Genomic DNA, 14,360 nt, shown 5'->3' with positions numbered 1-14,360 from the left:
GAAATTGAAGTTGCTGTAGTCTTATATTATTTATATTGTGATTAATATCTGAGTGAAACTGCTTCGTGAACAAGAAAAAAAGGTATGGCGGGGCTTGATTGTCCATCAGGATTTGATTGGATGGTTGTGTTTTGCTATTGGTGGCTCTCATGTGAGTGACAGGTTGCTCCGCCCACATGCCAGAAAACACATCATCAGAGAAGAGAAGATACAGCAAGTTGTTTTGATTAAAGATGGCACATTCGTTATAGGGAGTTTCATTTTTGGGTGAACTGTCCCTTTAAAAAAATGATGTGCACTGTTAATCATTTATGATAAATTGTGTATTTGTATATGCGTGACATCAAGATCTATTAATTGATCTTCTCTATTCCTCCATTAGATTACATGTACGGCCCCTTGCGCTTCCCGCGCTCTGATGCAGTGGCTTTATCCATCCAGAGGGGGCGTGATTTTGGGCTGCCGAGTTATAACCAGATCAGAGCGGCCCTCAACATGCGGCCGGTCAACTCCTGGGAGGAGATCAACCCTAAACTGAATAACACACAGGTGCAGTTTACAGTATCAATAGGGGCTTTCGCACCAGAGGAACCTTTTATTGTTGTTTGCACTTGCAAACGCCACTCATGCAAAATCTTCTCTCTCTGTAGTTAAAATCTAGCCTGGTTAAAACCAGACCATTTTCAATTGTAACTGAGTTAGTTATGGTCTGGCAAAGCGTCATAGACAAATCGTTTCCAGAGGGGCGTCACCAACGGACGTCGCGGGTAGACCTAAAACCAATCAGAGCGATGAAGGAGATGACGTATGCAGAGCGGTGTTTGTTCTTTGCTCGTTTTTTTAACAAAAAGGAAACGTTCAAATCGCTTAAAACAGACCCGATAGCTGATCCGAACGAGTGATGTTCGACGGCGGCGTCCATCTTTGTAATGTAGGCTTCAAAATTTGCTTCAAAATCCCAGTGCTGTCGTCATCGTGTAAAGCCCGCCCCAACGTTTCTGATTGGTGCCGCGATTTCGACGGACTGGAAATGGCCTTGAATGAGCTCTTTGACAGACTAACTTTCAGAGCAAAAGTTGTCAGAGTTTTCCCAAGCTAGTAAAAATCTCCTCTGACTGATTTTCAGTTGTTAAGGGAGCTTGCAGAGTTATATGAGAACGACACCTCCAGACTAGAGCTGTTTGTGGGTGGCCTACTAGAAACAGAGGAAGGACCAGGTCCAGTGTTTTCTGCCATCTTCCTGGACCAGTTTGAACGCATAAGGAACGCTGATCGCTTCTGGTTTGAGAACAGACAAAATGGGTGGGTAAATTTCTGGTGTTAATTACAAAAAAACAAACCAATTTGGTCAGATGAGTACAAGTATCAGCTGCACCTTCTCTCAGGTTGTTCACTGAGGAGGAGATCCGAGCCATACAGAACACAACTTTTCATGATGTCATTCTGGACGTCATCAGTGCAGAGGAGGGCGACATTCAAAAGAACGCGTTCTTCTGGGTGAACGGTAATAAGCAACTCACGCGCATCAACATAGCTAACACACACGAAAAATCATATTGAAAAGTTGTGATTTGTTTTTTGGACAGGTGATCCCTGCCCCCAGCCTCAGCCAATCAGAGCCTCCGATCTTCACCCCTGCACAAAGCCCGTCTCTGTGAGCTACTTTGACAACACCAGCGTAGCTGGTTTTGGCGTAACAGTGGCGGTACTGTTCCTGTTTCCTGTTGGTCAGTGTGATTCATAATTGACTTGTATGTTGTAATTAAAGGAGCAGTAAGTGATTTTTGAGAAACGGGGCTGAAAGTGGTTCTGACCGAGCACTAGTGCTGTAGCGGCGCGTCGATGATTCGACGTCAAAATTGCACAGCTAATTGCACAGGTACAGCTTGCCACACACACGTGGGAGACCGAAACATTGCAGAATAGAGGACGAAGACAACTAGAAGTGAATGTGCTATCCATTAAATGAATCACACACAGTAAACAAACCCTTAAGAAAAAAAAAATGCAATTTAGATGTGCAAACTGGGTGCCGGTGTGGTGAGACGTACAAGCTCGGGCAGATTCGGCTTGAAGTTGTTTCCGGACGCGGCGCCGGGCGCGCTGTTACAAAAAAAAGGCGTAAACACAGCCAGCCACAGTCTTCCTGGTCTTGCGCACCCAACGCGTCATTTTTGCCGTGCGCACATTCGCGCTCGTGCGGACGTGTCGAGTATAAACAAGGCTTTACTCCGTGTCAGCACGCGCTCTGATCAGTAGGTGAACTCCGCCTCCGACTCCGTTTCCCTCTTCAGCTGATATTAATATTTAAACATTCTCTATGATAAAAAATGTTTGTAAAAAATATTTTAATAACACGGTTTTGGCGGTTGTAGAGTTATAATGATGGTGTTCAAATAGATAACATTAGACTAACGTTAGCCAGCTTATAGTATCTTGATTCAGTATGCTAGTATTTTTTGTATTATTTTTTTATTAATTGAGCAGCAGAAAAAATATTCTTTATATTAGTCGTCCAATTAGTCATTAGATTAGTCGACTAATCGATAAAATAATCGCCCAACTAATCGCTTAGTTAATAATCGTTTACCCCAGCCCTACCGAGCACCAAAACACACTTGTAGCCAATCAGCAGAAAGGGGCGTGTCCACTCATGAGGGGGGAGGGGCTTGTACTGCATAGTGTGTTTTTGAATTTAGGGACGGGACTTTCACGATAGGGGTGTGGTCCTTTTGGGTAATTGCGTTTGGTGATTTCAAAATATCAACAGCGTTTCTCAGAAATTGCTTAGTGCACCTTTAAACTATAATTGAATTACAATTTCATGTATTTACCTCAGAGAATTGTATTTGCCAAAAAACTCCCACAAGTTACCTGCTACATGGAACCCAAGCATTTTTCCACACATGCTTTTTCTGATCTCTCGACAGTAAGCTACATGGTAGCGTGTGTGGTTGCTCGTGTTCGGACAGCCAGATACAGACGATTCCAGAAGAAGGTCAAAGGTCCCAAAAAACACAAGGAACCTGCTCTTGGAACCTCTGGTCAGTAACATCACCCGCTGTTTCATGTTGGCCTGATTAACTTCTGGGGGTTTTTTTGGTGTCTGATTTCACTTCTGTGTTCAGCCAAAGAGTGGTTGGGGCACAATAAGGCACCCCGACAAGTCATTCTTGCGTTCAACGAGAAGAAAGTATTCCAGACCTTTGATGAGAACGGCTCTCTTCTCAGCTCTCACAGCTTCGGCAGTCAAGAACATCTGAAAGCGATAATACCCAATGACCATCAGCATCGTGCTCTACTCTTGAAGATCCCCAAAGAGTATGATCTGGTAAGAATCTGGTAGTTTATTCTGCTGTCATCATGCAACAAATGCTCAATGAGGCATTAAGTTGGATTTCTGGCCGAAAGGTTTTGTACTTTGAGGACGTTGGTCAGAGGTCAGAGTTCTTAAATCACATGAGATCTGAGCTGGACGGCAGAATTCAGAGTCTAACTGTGACGGAAATGAGTGAGAAAGAAATCCTTCGAGACGCAGTGACCAGAGAACAGAGGGAACAGATTGTGGAGACGTTCTTCAAGCATGCTTTTTCAAAGGTATATGTTACCTATCTTTCAAGTCATTTTGTCCTTATTCCACTGGCAATGTGTCACAATTTAGTTGAGAGGTAGCATCTTATATGTCTTTTTTGACTCCAGGTCTTGGACATTAATAAAAGTGATGCAGGAGACTTGAGCAATAGGACCCGAGATGCTTTACAGTGTGAGCTCACCCGAGTTGAATTTGCCAGAGTGTTCGGTCTGAGGCCTGACTCGCTCTTTGTAGAGTCTATGTTCACACTGGCTGATAAGGACTGTAACGGATACCTTTCCTTTCAGGAGTTCCTGGATGTTATTGTCATTTTTATGACAGGTGAGGTTGTTGTTCAGATCTTTTAAATGGTAGTTTAGTGTGACTTATCACCTCAGGTCCAAAAATGTTTTACAATATCATTTTACACAACTACAAAGTTAACACAACTACAATGTTACAGTGTTACATTACAATGATACAAGATTACCTTGTTAGGATCTAGTTACAATTGTCCCATTTTAAACTGTATTACTATGATTGGGATGTTACATTTGTACAATTTTACAGTGTAATGTTACAATGTCACATTTTTGCAGTTTTACAGTGTTGGTGTTAGTGTTACTATGGTAAATGCTACAAAATTACCTTTTTGGCACATTGTTAGGATGTTATATTATAATTTTATAGTTCTATTATGTTACAATGTTACAAAGTTGCCTTGTTACATTGTAAAGTGTAAAAATGTGACATCCTAACAGTGTAACAAGGCAACTTTGTAGCATTTTAATATTGTGAAATTGTAACACTGTAACGTAGTAAAACTATAAATGTGACAATGTGACAAGGTAATTTTGTAGAATTTAAAGTCGCACTGTAACAACCGTGTAAAATTGCAAAAATGTGACATTCTAACAGTGTTACAATGTTAAAATGCTACAAAATTCCTTCTTACGTTGTTGGGATGTAACAATTTTGTAATTTTGCAGTGTTATAAAGTTACCTAGTCATGTTGTTAGAATGTAATGTTGATAAGAGGGTTCAAATGTCTGATGTTTTTGGCGTGCAAATTCAGGAACTTCAGAGGAGAAGTCTAAGCTTCTGTTTTCAGTCCATGATATCAAAGGAGACGGCTTCTTGTCCAAGCAAGACTTCACTTCCTTACTCAGGTCGGTTGTTTTTTTTAGCCTTGATGAAAAAAGTTACCAATTTGTGCAATAATCGCCTGGACATTAAAGGGATAGTTCACTCAAAAATGAAAATTCTGTCAGTATTTACTCACCCTCATGTTGTTCCAACCCCGTAAGACCTTTGTTCATCTTCAGAACATGAATTAAGATATTTTTTATTAAATCTGAGAGCTGGATCACTCCTTTATACTAGTCCATAGGCTTCTTGAGGGATTGAAACTTGCCGGCCTCAGAAAGTTATTAAAGACATTGTTAAAATAGTCCAAGTGACTACAGTGGCTCAATCTTAACTTTATCAAACAAAAAAAACAAACATAAATAACTATTAATTTCCTTCTAGTTTAACAGCTTAAGATCTGTTGTAAGTCACACGCATCACACACGACCAGCGTCGGCCAATAGTAAGCCTACAGTACGTGTGACGTCTAACTGACTAGAGGCCCAAAGAGAAGGAGATGAATAGTTGAAATAAAGTCGTTACTTATGTTTGTTTTAGCACACAAAAAGTATTCTCGTCGCTTGATAAAGTTAAGATTGAGCCACTGTAGTCACTTGGACTATTTTAACGATGTCTTTAATAACTTTTCGAGGCCGGCAAGTTTCAATTCAAGTGTCTTACGGGGTTGGAACAACATGAGGGTGAGTAAATACTGACAGAATTTTCATTTTTGGCTGAACTATCCCTTTAAGGTTCAGATGATATCCAATTTTGAGATCCAGATGATATAAATCAATGAAGTTATTTCTGCTGGATGCATTTTCTCCTTTCTTGTGCAGGTCTTTCATTGATATCTCTGGAAGTGCTCTATCTAAGAGTCAGGCTGAGGATGGCATAGCAGCTATGCTTCAGGACGCTGGTCTTTACAACAAGGAATCCTTCTCATGGGAGGACTTTCACTTTCTGCTGCGAGACCATTCCGCTCAGCTCAATATTAAAGGTGAAGGATATATTTTTCATTAGGCTCTGATCTAGCTACACTCAACACAGAGGTATTTTTCTTTGAAACTGCTGTGCATGTATTCTCAGGAATGGAAGTACTTGGTAAGAAAAAACTAGCCAGACAACAGCGAGTGTCTTTCATTAAGAAAAATAGGTAAAGAAAAAAATGTAATACATTGTACTGATTTTAAAAAGCACCATATGAGTTTTCCGTAATCAAGCTGATTTTTCTTTTGCAGTGCTTCAGCGGTGGAAGAGTTTCCTCGCAGCGCTGAGGAGGAGCAAGGCCAGGAACTTCGTCAAAGGCAGACCAAGACGTCAATGTATAATATCTCTGCCGTGGTCATTTTAGAGCGTGTGTTGCATTATGCAACATGTTCTGACATGTGTACCGTCATTAGGAGCTCAGCTAGGTGTTAGATTTAAGCCTTTGTGAAACCCGTCATTTGTTGGTTATCGTGAAATGTGGCAATCAGTATTTGTGGGAACTGATGCCATTCTGTGACATAATGTCCGCCAGGTTTCATTTCAAACGTCATCATCTTCTCGAGTTGACTTTCTATCTAGTTAGGCAAGGCAAGTTTATTTATATAGCACATTTCATACACAGTGGCAATTCAAAGTGCTTTACATGGAAGAAATTAAAATAATCAAAAGAAATCAGAATCATTAAAACAGTTTAGAATAAAATAGAGAAGCCCAGCCCTCTCCATTTTTAAAAAAAAACTGCACGTGCACAAACACAACACTCTTGCTCCCGAGAGCGAACGCCTATTACGCCTTACACAATTATGTTGCAAATTATAAACTAACTCAAAAACATTCATAAAAAAGACAAAATGTCAAATGCCCTTCCGTGTTTTATTTACTTATTATACTGATCGATTGAGAGACCGAGGACTCAAGACATGATATGTACGACCCTTTATCACACGAAATACGTTCTGAGGAAACTATTTTGCAAATCGCAATTACGTTACATGGCAACATATAAGCAATGCTATTACGTTGGTCCTTAACCTGATATGTCTCATTGTTAACACGTAGGTATTAATACGTTAATTTTATACATAGTTGCATATGTAATGGAGAAGTAGCTTGTTGCATTTGTGTAATAATAAACACACAAGGTTTTAGAATATTTCAGCATGATATTTACCATTAGGTCAAAAGGGCTACTTTAGACAAACTGAGATGTTTACCGTGTCTATGCGGTGCATGACTTGTGCCAGGGCTAGCATTGCTAAGTAGCTTGCATTAACTTTTACTAGTGATTTTAAATGGATTTCTCCAAATAGCGTGACAAACTTTACCTGTCTAGTAGAATCTTCGCGACTGCGGCATCAGTGAGAAGCCCAACCTGTGCTTTTAGCGCACGCCAACGTGTGATATTCACTCAAAATCACTCTGGTCTTGTTTCTATATTCTGTGGCCTTTCTCTTCTTATCATACACTTCGTATACATTTTTTCTCTTTCGACCCTCAGCCATTTTCAAAGGAATGGCTGAAACTGTAACTCCGACATAATACACACTTGATGAGCACGTACGACGGCCTTTCGTAAACATATAACCAGAATGATTGACACTTAGGTGGACCAATAGTATAGACTACCCACCCGGAAAAAGAAAATCCTCCGCTATACCTTTAAAACAATTTAGAATCAAACTATTAGTTAGTTAGTTAGTTAGTTAGTTAGTTAGTTAGTTAGTTACCCACCTGTCTGTCTGTCTAACCTACCAAATAGCAAAATACACATACACTATAACGATAAAATCACAAATCTGTTACATATAGTGACCCGAGTCAGAACAGGCTGAAAGACTGTGCCAATATAGCCTTTTTTGGTAACAATTCATGTAATTCATGGCATATATCATGTCATGGTTATGAAGGTGTCATGTTAGTCTTATGCACACCCCTTCAAGTAAAGTGTTACCGCCTTTTTTTTAAAGTTATGTTAAATGTTGTTTTTGCCACGTTATTAAAATGTCCAGTTTCCCCAGAGTTGGCCAAAGCAACGCCAAGGTGTACGCGAGTCCTCAGAGAGAGCGCTACAACCGAAACCCAGTGAAGAAATGGGTCCAGCAGTTCAAGCGCTTCATCGAAAACTACAGGAGGCATATCATTTGCGTAGTCATCATGTACGGGATCACAGCTGGACTAGCACTGGAAAGATGCTACTGTAAGTGTCACCATCTCTTTTCGCCGTCGAATAAGGCCTCTGAATGATTAGTTGTCAATTATTATGATCATGTTGGATTGGTCATGCTTTTTGACACTGGAGTTCCACACTAACGGTTGCAAACCAATAGCAATGTTTTTAGACTATGGTTTACAGGCCCACGCCACTGGCATCCCGGAGGCCTCCATGGTGGGCGTGCTTGTGTCTCGAGGTTCTGCGGCCGCCATCTCCTTCCTGTTTCCCTACATGCTCCTATCCGTGTGCCGTAACCTGATAACCGTGTGCAGGGAGACCTTCCTCAACAGATACATCCCATTCGATGCGGCCATTGACCTCCACCGCCACATGGCTGTAACTGCGGTCATCCTCTCAGGTCGATTCCCTCTACGTGCAAAACGTCATTTAATATTACTTAGGCTACGTTCACACTGCAGCGCTCAATGCTCAATTCCGATTTTTTGGCAAGGCCGTTCACATTTCCGATTAAATGCGACCTTTTGTGATCTCCTGTGTTAACGTGAAATGACCCAGAAGTGACCCGCATGCGGAGAAGAGTAATCAACGGTCAACGACGTCACTTTGCGGAATAATTCTTTTTTTTTCCATTTGTTGCGAGCTTTTGTTTTATTATTACATGGTTATACGTACGACGCTCTACGTCCCTGGGCTAGAGGTCCAGTAGCACCGTAAACCAGCTCAATCTCTTCCATCTCAGATAGGGGTATTACTTTATTTTATTTTATTTTTACTTTTAACTGTTTTTATTTATATTGATTGCATTTACTGAATGAGCACTGTGCCACTGTTCGTCCGACTGTACTATATATTTTATTTTCGATACTGTGTCATTAACCTTTGGAATGAGTATTTTATCTTTACTATTATGATTTTTTTTTTTTAATTTTTTTTTTTATTCTAAACTGTTTTAATTATTCTGACTTCTTTTGATTATTTTAATTTCTTCCATGTAAAGCACTTTGAATTGCCACTGTGTATGAAAAGTGCTATATAAATAAACTTGCCTTGCCTTGCCTATTATTATTGCCACAGCCCACATACAAACACAGACAACAATTATTTTATCGACGGGCAAAGTTTGCACATAAATGTAAGATTTTTCCGATCCTCACTGACCTCGTCATAAACCCCGTTTAATTGATAGTGCCTCGGCGCTCCTTGCTTTGTCACCGGCGGCCATGGTGCGACACAGCCTGGTGGCTGGTGTTGCCAGATTGGGTGTTTTTTCGCTATATTTTAAGGCATGTTTACACGTGTTTTAGCCAGGAAGGCTCTATAGAAATCTGGCACCCTACTCTACGAAGTTAAACTGACAGAGCGCGCACGTTCACAGACACCAGAATGAACGTGTTCACTGTAATGTTCATCAGGCAGTAGTATATGAACGCGTTCATGCACAACAATGTGGAAGAGACACGTCTGCAGCGGCCCATAACAGTGAGGAAACGCGTTGGAGTTAGCGTGCGTGCAATGACGTGCGGGTCGGATATATGTGACCTAGAGGTCGCATTTCAAAAGATTGGATACATATCGGATTTGGACCACATACCCAAGTGGCCTGGGTTGCTGTGTCGTTCAGACTGTCATGAAAAAATCTGATACAGGTCGCATAGGGGCAAAAAAAAAACTGAATTAGGTCGTTTCAGCCTGCAGTGTGAACGTAGCCTTAAACTTCCTTGTGTGCCACATAAACCATTCAGTGGAACTTGTATTCACCATATTTTTGCTTTAACAATTTGTATGTTGCATGAACCAAATCATGGTTCATGGTCAAGTTTATGGCAAATATGACTCAAGGATCAGGTTTCAAAGTTCCACTGTGTATTGTAACTTCCTCAAAGTGATGTGTAATGCATTCATAATTATTTGGTCACTAAATATTTTCTTTATTAAAGTTATTTTTGTGCTACAGTTGTTCACAGTTTGGGTCATGTGGTCAACTTTTACGTTTTCTGCATCAGTGACCTCAGCATTCTTGCCTGCTTGTTTCCTAGAGTGTTCTCCAACAATGGGTAATTCATATTATTGATTTAATTATTGGACTGGTATATAATGTAATATAATTCAAATATATAAATAAAAAAATGATCATTTGCAGGTCTGAGCTTCCATTGAAGTGGACCTACTGGTTTTTCAAGACAGTTCCTGGTATGGCTTCATATTCAAAGTTGTTTATAACCAGTGATTAATTAATAGACCGAATGTATTATTTTTGTGGATGTATGTTTTGTGTGTTCTTTGTAAACCTCTGGGGATTTTTTTTTCTTCTTTCAGGTCTCACTGGGGTCCTTTTGCTGTTGATTTTTGCTTTTATGTACGTCTTCGCTTCACACCATTTCAGACGCATCAGCTTTAGAGGATTCTGGATCACACACCACCTTTATGTGCTCGTCTATATCCTGGTGAGGCACCACTAGTTTCATGAGTGTCAGAGTGTACTGAGAAACCTAATGGGTAACACTGTACTTGAAGGGGTGTTCAGAAGACTAACATGACACCTTCATAACCATGACATGACATATGTTATGAATATGAAGGAGGGTTTATGCATGTTTATTGACAACTGTCATTAAGTGTCATTGCAAATGTTTAAGATGTCTTTGTTATGACACCTTGACATAAACCAATACATCATAACTTGTCAGTGTCTTTGTCATGACAACTTGACATTACTAAGACAACACAACGTAAATCATCTTTAACGCAGATTAATTAGGAATGTTATTTTTATTTGTTTGTTTGTTTTGTTTTTAAAAAGACTAGGCATGTTATTTTTATTTGTTTGTTTTTGTTTTTAAAACGATTGGGAATGTTATTTTTATTTGTTTGTTTTGTTTTTGAAAACGATTGGGAATGTTATTTTTATTTGTTTGTTTGTTTTGTTTTTAAAAACTAAGACTGGGGATGTTATCTTTGATTGTTTGTTTGTTTTGTTTTTAAAAAGACTAGGAATGTTATTTTTATTTGTTTGTTTTGTTTTTAAAAAGACTAGGAATGTTATTTTTATTTGTTTGTTTGTTTTGTTTTTAAAACGATTGGGAATGTTATTTTTATTTGTTTGTTTTGTTTTTTAAAACGATTGGGAATGTTATTTTTATTTGTTTGTTTTGTTTTTTAAAATGATTGGGAATGTTAATTTTATTTATTTGTTTGTTTTGTTTTTAAAACGATTTGGAATGTTATTTTTATTTGTTTCTTTGTTTTGTTTTTAAAAAGACTGGGAATGTTCTTTTTATTTGTTTGTTTGTTTTGTTTTTAAAACAATTGGTAATTTTATTTTTATTTGTTTGTTTTGTTTTTAAAATGACTGGGAATGTTATTTTTATTTGTTTGTTTGTTTGTTTTGTTTTTAAAATGACTGGTAATGTTATTTTTATTTATTTGTTTGTTTTGTTTTTAAAACGACTGGGAATGTTATTTTTATGTGTTTGTTTGTTTTGTTTTTAAAATCAATGGGAATGATATTTTTATTTGTTTGTTTGTTTTGTTTTGTTTTTAAAAAGATTGAGAATGTTATTTTTAGTTTTGAAGTCAAGTGAAACAAAACGGCAACAATGATTCATTTTCGTCTGTTTGGTTTTTTTTTTGGTTGATTTGTTTTATTTCGTTTTTTGTTTCAAAGATTTTGAAATAAAAAGAAACCGCAACAATAGCTAATTTTATTTTATTTGTTCGATTTTTGTTTTGTTTCATTTCGTTTCAAGACACATCTGACTTCCTGTTTCTCTCGTCTCCTGTGACAGATGGTAATCCATGGCAGCTACGCCCTCCTTCAGCAGCCCCGCTTCCACATCTACCTGATCCCTCCGGGCCTCCTCTTCCTCCTGGACAAGCTCATCAGCCTCAACAGGAAGAAGGTGGAGATCCCAGTGGTGAAAGCCGAGCTGCTGCCCTCAGGTAGACGACACTCAGCCTCAGCACAAAGCTCTTTTATCTGCGAGTCTCCCAGGGCACTCACACAGTGCTCTGTCATGTGCTGTACTCCTAATTGCTCTGGCTGTGAAATCATACAGCGTTTTACAACAGGGAATCTCGAGTCAAATTCAAAACGATATAAAACCTGCACAAACAAGTGTCCTTATCACATCTTTGTTGTCAAAAATGTTATCCCGAGTTAACTATGATAACAAACGCGCTTCTCAATTCCTTTGAATTGGCAGATGTAACATACCTGGAGTTTAAGCGTCCTCAAGGTTTCGTCTATCGCTCGGGACATTGGGTACGTATCGCATGCCTGGCGCTGGGCACGGATGAGTACCACCCCTTCACCCTGACCTCCGCACCCCACGAGGAGACCCTCAGCCTTCATATCCGTGCAGTGGGACCCTGGACCAGCAAACTCAGAGAGGCCTACACCCCTGAGAATCTCCAGGAGCTTGGAGGATATCCCAAGGCAAGGATGTACAAGTTTATGTTTGGATTAAATAGATGTGGATAAATTAATCGCATAAAAGTCTGTAAATATATGTGTGTGTATAATCTATGTATGTGCAAATATATATATACAGTATACACACACACACATATATATATATGTATATATAAATATTTTTTATGTTAGATGTAATTAATCGCGATTAATCGTTTGAGAGTACTAATTACACTATAAATGTTATGTGTGGTGACTTTTTTTACACACTCTCAGAAAAAAAGGTACAAAAGCTGTCACTGGGGCTGTACCTTTTCAAAAGGTAAACTTTTGTCCATTTCATGAGCTAATAAGTACATTTAAGTGTTAATATGTACATTTTAGGTGCTAATATGTCCATTTCAGGAGCTTATATGTACATTTTAAGTCCTAATATGTAAATTTTAAGTGTTAATATGTACATTTTAGGTGCTAATATATACATTTTAGGTGGTAATATGTCCATTTTAGGGGCTAATATGTACATTTCAGGTGCTAATATGTACATTTTAGGTGCTAATATGTACCACTAAGGTACCAATATGCAGCCTTTGGGTACAGAAGTGTATCTTTTGAAAAGGTACAGCCCCAGTGACAGCCTTTGTACCTTTTTTTCTAAGAGTGTATATATAAATATATATGTAAAACTATATGGTTTCAATTTAACTAAACTTGCCAGTTTTTTTTTTTAATTATTATTCATTATCTTCATAAAACGACAATTCACACACAGCTGTATCTGGACGGGCCATTTGGGGAGGGTCACCAGGAGTGGACGGACTATGAGGTGTCAGTGCTGGTGGGTGCTGGGATCGGAGTCACACCCTTCGCTTCCATCTTAAAAGACCTGGTCTTCAAATCTTCCGTCAAGGTCAAATTTCAGTGCAAAAAGGTACAGTTTCCTTTGTTTTTGTTTTTTTAAACATACAGTTTTTAAACGTTTCTTGGTTGAAGATTTAAAAGACGCGTGTCCTCCGGCTCCAGGTGTATTTTATCTGGGTGACGCGGACCCAGCGTCAGTTCGAGTGGGTGTCTGACATCATCAGAGAGGTGGAGGACATGGACGGCCAGGAACTGGTGTCAGTGCACATCTACATCACACAGCTGGCTGAGAAATTCGATCTGCGCACCACCATGCTGGTAAACCCATTGGGCCCTAAGTGCACTTGCGCTTTAGACCATGCGCTTAGATCGTAAAAATAGGGCCCATATGAGAATGAGTTTATGACTAAATCCGTTCATAATCCATTCCACTGAACCACTGTGACATAATTTATGGCAGCTGAACAGCTATGAAGTCACATCCGTTTGTTTCTCTTTCTCTTTTCAAGTATGTTTGTGAGCGGCACTTTCAGAAGGTGAGGAACAGGAGTTTGTTCACCGGCCTGCGGTCCATCACACACTTCGGTCGCCCCCCCTTTCTGGCTTTTCTCAGCTCGCTACAGGAAGTTCATCCAGAGGTCAGAAAGACCAGATCTAGATCATTACCAGCTTTATCGTTAAACTCTACACCGTTACATTTTTCTTATCATCCAGTATTAGTAAATATTTGTGATTTGCATGGATTCATGTGAAGGGTTAGTCATTTTATTTCAAATGTAATCAATGTGGGAGTTATATCAACCTCGCATACGCAATTTCTGAGCGGTTCTTTCTACTCTTGCTTAAAGGTGGAAAAGATTGGCGTGTTCAGCTGTGGTCCTCCCGGTCTGACTAAGAATGTTGAGAAGGCCTGCCAACAAATGAACAAACGAGACCAGACACATTTTCTTCACCATTATGAGAACTTCTAGACATTTATTCCTTTTAATGAGTTTTCTTGCTGTTCTCCAGCCAACATGTTGAGGTCAAAGCAGTCATCAAATCAAAAATGAGTTTTAGGAACAAACATATTAGGGGTGCATTTCATTCAAAGAAATTGATTATCTTTAGTTATGCTAAATTAATCATTTTTAAAGCTTTTTTTTCTCTCCGTCTGAATGCAAAAGTACATATGTTATAATTTCTGTAATGGATGATCAATAAATTTAGTATTATTACATTTTTGA

The 14,360-nt window shown here is 39.1% G+C and overlaps 1 protein-coding gene across 1 annotated transcript in view; it reads left to right on the top strand.

Moving 5' to 3' along the window:
- duox (dual oxidase) overlaps nt 1–14,360 on the top strand; it is a 23,322-nt gene extending 8,962 nt beyond the window's left edge. The window contains exons 11-33 of the mRNA XM_039695165.2: nt 383–549; nt 1,127–1,302; nt 1,386–1,504; nt 1,587–1,727; nt 2,931–3,044; nt 3,129–3,331; nt 3,412–3,597; nt 3,700–3,913; nt 4,647–4,740; nt 5,539–5,699; nt 5,789–5,855; nt 5,941–6,024; nt 7,708–7,886; nt 8,029–8,259; nt 9,817–9,916; nt 10,003–10,052; nt 10,179–10,306; nt 11,648–11,801; nt 12,065–12,297; nt 13,046–13,204; nt 13,297–13,452; nt 13,644–13,772; nt 13,983–14,360. Coding sequence (XP_039551099.2) covers nt 383–549; nt 1,127–1,302; nt 1,386–1,504; nt 1,587–1,727; nt 2,931–3,044; nt 3,129–3,331; nt 3,412–3,597; nt 3,700–3,913; nt 4,647–4,740; nt 5,539–5,699; nt 5,789–5,855; nt 5,941–6,024; nt 7,708–7,886; nt 8,029–8,259; nt 9,817–9,916; nt 10,003–10,052; nt 10,179–10,306; nt 11,648–11,801; nt 12,065–12,297; nt 13,046–13,204; nt 13,297–13,452; nt 13,644–13,772; nt 13,983–14,105 — 3,368 coding nt within the window. The 3' untranslated portion in view covers nt 14,106–14,360. The remainder of the gene's footprint in view (nt 1–382; nt 550–1,126; nt 1,303–1,385; nt 1,505–1,586; nt 1,728–2,930; nt 3,045–3,128; nt 3,332–3,411; nt 3,598–3,699; nt 3,914–4,646; nt 4,741–5,538; nt 5,700–5,788; nt 5,856–5,940; nt 6,025–7,707; nt 7,887–8,028; nt 8,260–9,816; nt 9,917–10,002; nt 10,053–10,178; nt 10,307–11,647; nt 11,802–12,064; nt 12,298–13,045; nt 13,205–13,296; nt 13,453–13,643; nt 13,773–13,982) is intronic.

The sequence above is a fragment of the Pimephales promelas genome, chromosome 25 (assembly GCF_988280905.1).
Source record: "Pimephales promelas chromosome 25, fPimPro1.hap1.1, whole genome shotgun sequence".
Classification (NCBI taxonomy): domain Eukaryota; kingdom Metazoa; phylum Chordata; class Actinopteri; order Cypriniformes; family Leuciscidae; genus Pimephales; species Pimephales promelas.
This window is presented reverse-complemented; position numbering and strand designations above follow the sequence as displayed.